Source organism: Melanaphis sacchari, unplaced genomic scaffold (assembly GCF_002803265.2).
Source record: "Melanaphis sacchari strain LSU unplaced genomic scaffold, SCAv2.0 Contig531_pilon_pilon, whole genome shotgun sequence".
Classification (NCBI taxonomy): domain Eukaryota; kingdom Metazoa; phylum Arthropoda; class Insecta; order Hemiptera; family Aphididae; genus Melanaphis; species Melanaphis sacchari.
The window spans coordinates 27,203-32,413 of record NW_020271363.1 but is presented as its reverse complement, the minus strand read 5'-3'; the positions used below and the strand labels follow the sequence as shown (position 1 = coordinate 32,413).

At 29.1% G+C, this 5,211-nt stretch overlaps 1 protein-coding gene across 1 annotated transcript in view; it reads right to left on the bottom strand.

Moving 5' to 3' along the window:
• Positions 1-4,602: 4,602 nt before the first annotated feature.
• Positions 4,603-5,211, bottom strand: part of LOC112599522 (serine/threonine-protein kinase NLK-like) — a 26,662-nt gene continuing 26,053 nt past the window's right edge. Inside the window, exon 4 of the mRNA XM_025346447.1 lies at positions 4,603-5,199. Coding sequence (XP_025202232.1) covers positions 4,603-5,199 — 597 coding nt within the window. The remainder of the gene's footprint in view (positions 5,200-5,211) is intronic.

Here is a 5,211-nt window from a genome sequence, read left to right as displayed (position 1 = left end):
TTATACGATATTACTCTTGAGTATAGTCGTTAATCGTTACGGTAATTATTATTTATTTGATTGTACCGTTTTTGACAGTCGTAAAAGGCTGCGTATTTATTTAATTTGTACGTGTCCCTAAATATTAAATGTTATGCTCTGATTTGTATTTTGTGCATCATGACCAACTATTTTGTTTTTAACTTAAATAAGTTTAATCTTCTGTTAGTCTACCATTGATAAAAAAAAACCATAGCCTTAAAATATTTTGTGCAATATTTTTTTCTTTATTAACAATCACATACTATACTGTTATTACCATGTCTGTTAGTTTATTTCCTTATCCAAAATGTTAACTCTCACACAAATATTTGAGTAGAATTTTATTTTCACGTCCGATCGCTATAATTTTAGAAACAAAAAAGTATAGACTTCGGTTATTATTGTACTAATAATCATAGCATTTGGTCATAAAAAATTACTCTTTCGGTTCACATAAATAGTTAAAGTTTCTAAATTAGTAATTTCATTAAAAATACTAAAATATTATCAATTATTGCTATAGTTATTTATTATGCCCGATATTGTTTTATAGTTTAATTTTGTTGTAGGTAGGTTAGGTAAAACAGACATCTATACCTAGTTGTTTTTAAGAAACGTACATAGATAATTGAGTATTATTTATACTGAATGATTTAATGATTCACCAAGTATGATCACCCATTGCTCTTTAATACTTAGGTTAGGTTAAATTCAAATTCTGATTTTTTGAACTTTTTAGTATATAGGTACCGACTTAGCTAAGTTATAGTTATCCGCATATTTTAAGCATGCGGTGATATAAACTTATTTTTTTTCAAACGAGAACTTTATCAATTTACTATAAATAAAGTTAGGCAAGTAATTTTGTTTTCTAAATTTTGATGCGCCTAAATAACAAATTTAAACAATAGTAGTTTCTGAGTTATTAAAATTTGTTTATTAAAGATAATATCTAGTCCTTAGTATTGATGTTTTATATTATAGTCGTATAAAATAGAATAGAATATGTTATATTAAGTTGAATTAAATTAGAATTTATTTTTATTTTTATTGAAAGGTGTAATTGTTAAATAATACATAAATATTTAAACTACATACAACACGATATTGATATAAAGTGATCGTCACTGGACGCTAGACTTGTTGTTATATTAAGTTTACAGCTCATTATTTTTAAAAAATGTTTACAAATTATAAAAATTTTATACAATAACTTTCAAATCACATAATAACTTTTATATATTTTCTAAGTATATAATGATTATAGCCTATTATCCTGATTATCCATCATAAAATTTAATAATTCAGAAACTACTCGTTCAACTTTTGATTTATTTAAAGACATATGTGCAAGTAAGTATCTACATAAAAAAATCATTAAAAAATTTAGAAAAAATAAGTTGGTAAAATTAAAAAAAAATATTCTCAACTTCTCAAATTTCTACCTAGAAACCGGTATTTAAAAATTTAAAAAATCAGAATTTATAATTATAAAAATAATTCAATTTATGTATATAATTAAAGGAAATAATAATGGTTGAATATTCTTGATGAATAACTTTGTATAAGTAATGATTAATGCATATTAGATTTCTTCTCTAATGAGATTAAACTATTTGAAGAACAAGAAATTAAATTTACATTTAAATTAAAAAAAGTTTGCACAATTTAACACATCATTAGGAACATCTTCGAGTGGCCTTAATCGAAAATGAATTAATAGTTTTGAAGCATTTCCAGTAGTAATGAATATTTAATGAAATTTCAATAGTCATTAAGTATATTTTGGATATTAAGGTTAGACTTTTTATTTTTATTACACTGTCTTTTTGTATATGTAGTATCAAAATTATACAACTTGTTGTGATAAAATATCTTGTTAAGTTCGAATATCTGCCTAAACTATTCACTTTTAAATGTCTCTTATAGAAAGAAAAAGTTTTAAATTCTTTAAAATAATTATTATAGTAAAAAATGTTTTACGCAATATTATTAAAACTTTCCAGAAACACATCATTGTTACAAATTATATAGTTATTATAATTGTTATGTAGATACCTTAATATTTTTTATTATACTGATACGAAAAAATTCAATAGTTGTCAGTAAAATAAAAGATATTACTGAATATATTTTTTATATGAACTAATACATTTTTTTTATCAGTTTTTTTTTTTAAGTTTTAATTTTTATTTATTCAGAGTAGTATAATATAATATAGCTATTTGCAACCTATATATTTTATACATGCCTGAAAACATCTTTTGTATATTTTTATATACCTACTTATTATTTAATATATTATGTTATAGTTACAGAAAACAATCATATTATATGTTGATTTAAATTATAATTAATGAAGCTAAATTGTACATTGATTCTTGATAATTCGATACCTGACGAATGTGTATGACGTGCGTGTTATCGTAGTACTCATATTATAATTTAATAAAAACATAAAAATAATAATAAATATTATAATGTTATTGTGACTGTCGATTGTTATACAAGCATAATATACCTTTTATTGCAGTTAATATATATTATGTGATTTATTTTTGTGGTATGAAAAAAATAATATTGCCGATTATATTTAACACGCACAACACTTTATTTATCCTATTATGTTACAACATGTATGAAATCGTCATTTAAAAAAAATAATTTGATATTGTAATATAATATAATATAATATATAATAGACTGATATTCATTTATTCTATTTGAGATAATTTTATATTTATGTACTCACGTACCTACCCCTACAAAATAATATAAGTTATATATATGTATGATGCGTGATATGTCTATTATATATTAAATTATATTATACTATCATGTGAAGAAAATCGTGATAAAACTTTTTCTAATTCTTTTTACAGTCACCGTGTTTAATTCAAAACGTTATACATAAATATGTAATGACAGTTTCATATACTTACAGGTTATTTTGAGGAGTTGTATCAAAAAATTCGGTTTTCCAAGAAATTATAAGTTTTAGGTAAGCTAAATCTATTATTACAAGTTACGAATAACCTATATATATATATATATTATAAAAATATAATATTTCATATCGATACACGCGCATACACTGCAATGTTCTGCATATTTCATATAGGTATTACGCGTGTATATACTAATCACGTGTGTAGTAAAATTAATTAAGAATTAGATACCGTTTTCCTGGTCAAAACTCGATATATACAACTTAAAACTCAAAATGCATATAACTATATTAAAATACAAATATATCATGTAAAATATAGTATGCATATAATATATTTTTTTTGTACATACTATAAAGATAATATTATGTTGCGTACGGCATAAAATCCACACAGCCTGAAGTGCGTCGAAATGATAATTTTATACGATTTGTAAAAAAGCACGTCGATATAATTTTGTATATGTTGTCGAATTGAATTTATTTTACTTAAAACCGTACATATGATAAATATTTATGATATAATTTACACATAATATAAATATATACATATTATTTAGGTAAAATATAGGTACACGGCATATATTTAGGACATGACCGCAATGTGACCAAGTCACATTACAAAATATACACGTACAATGTATAAACATATTGTATTATTGTTATATATATATACATACACACACACACACATATATATATATATATAAATATATAAATACTTAAAGTACAACAGTTTGCTGTGCGTACGCGTATGTATATATAATAAGTGCAGTGGCGGCGGCGTTGTTTCAAACCCGGTTAACACCGCCGTCGCCGCGCACGAGACGACGACGAAAAAAAGTGACATAAACAACTTCTATTTTCAACGTACATTTATAATATATTATAAATTAATTATATAATTATTTTAACATACTATATGGTTACTCGGAGAAAACGGTCGTAGGTCGTTCGACGTATCTATATATATATTGACATGCAGTGAGCGTTCAATATATTCACAATAGTACAGCTTATAACGCTTATAAATATACATATGATTCAAAATATTCACATATATTATACTTTTATTTGTATAAAATATATAAATATATATTATATCATATGTATACATATACGTTTGCGAAGGAAAAACCGCAACTACTTGCACAACATTTTTGCATCACATCACATTATAGATAAACGTAAAAAGTTGTTTTTTAATTTTCTAAACGCGTACACACTAACATAAAATATATACTGTACATACACACGTATATAATAATAATAATAATAATAATAATAATAATGATAATAATAATAATAATAATAATAAATCTAAAAACGAAACATGACGGTATCAAACACATATGAGTATAATATATATAATAGTTTATAGGCAGAAGGTACTCGAGAGATTACTAGATAAAAAACAAAATAAAAATTACACATTGGATGCATACCGCGGTCGCGCATGCGTGCGCGACAGACACTTGGAAATAATTGAAGAAAAATTAAACGTGGCTGCATTAATTACTATTGCTGCTGCCGCCGTTGTTGCCACAGGCCCACGAACGATCACGCCGTTTTCAAACGAGCGGCGGATATTGGTGCTGGTGGTGCTGCTGGAGCTGCTGATGGTGATGGTGATGTCACAACGGTGACGACGATCCGGCGGCGGCGGCTGCAGCAGATACTGACGACCCGGACGATTGCGGTCCGCCGGAAGCTGCTGCTGCGGCTGCAGCTGCTGCAGCGGCCGCGGCCGCGTGATACAGCGACGCCTGCTGGTGGTGTGGATGTGGGTGCCCGTGGTGGTGAGGATGGTGTGGGTGTGCGTGTGGGTGATAGTAATCGTTATACCCAGCTGTAGTACCGTACTGCGAAGCCGCTGCCATTTCGTACATTTTCTCGGCGGCGGAGGCGGCAGTCGCGGACGACGCGGTGGCCGCGGCCACGGATGCAGCTGACGACGGTTTGTCGGACGCTGACGCAGCTGCAGCGACCGAAGCCGTCGGTGGTGGCGGCAACAGTCGCGTAATTGAAAACGGATGGTTGGACGCGGCGAATTCGGCAGCGGCTGCGGCCGCGGCGGCCGCCGCTGCTGAAGATTTGAGGTGTTGTTGCAGTTGTAGTTGTTGATGGTGGTTGTGATGCTGTTGCTGCTGCTGCTGGTGTTGTTGTTGCTGTTGGTGATTGTGATGTGCGGCGGCCGCAGCGGCGGCATAAATATCCACCGGACTGTGCTGCTGTTGATGGTG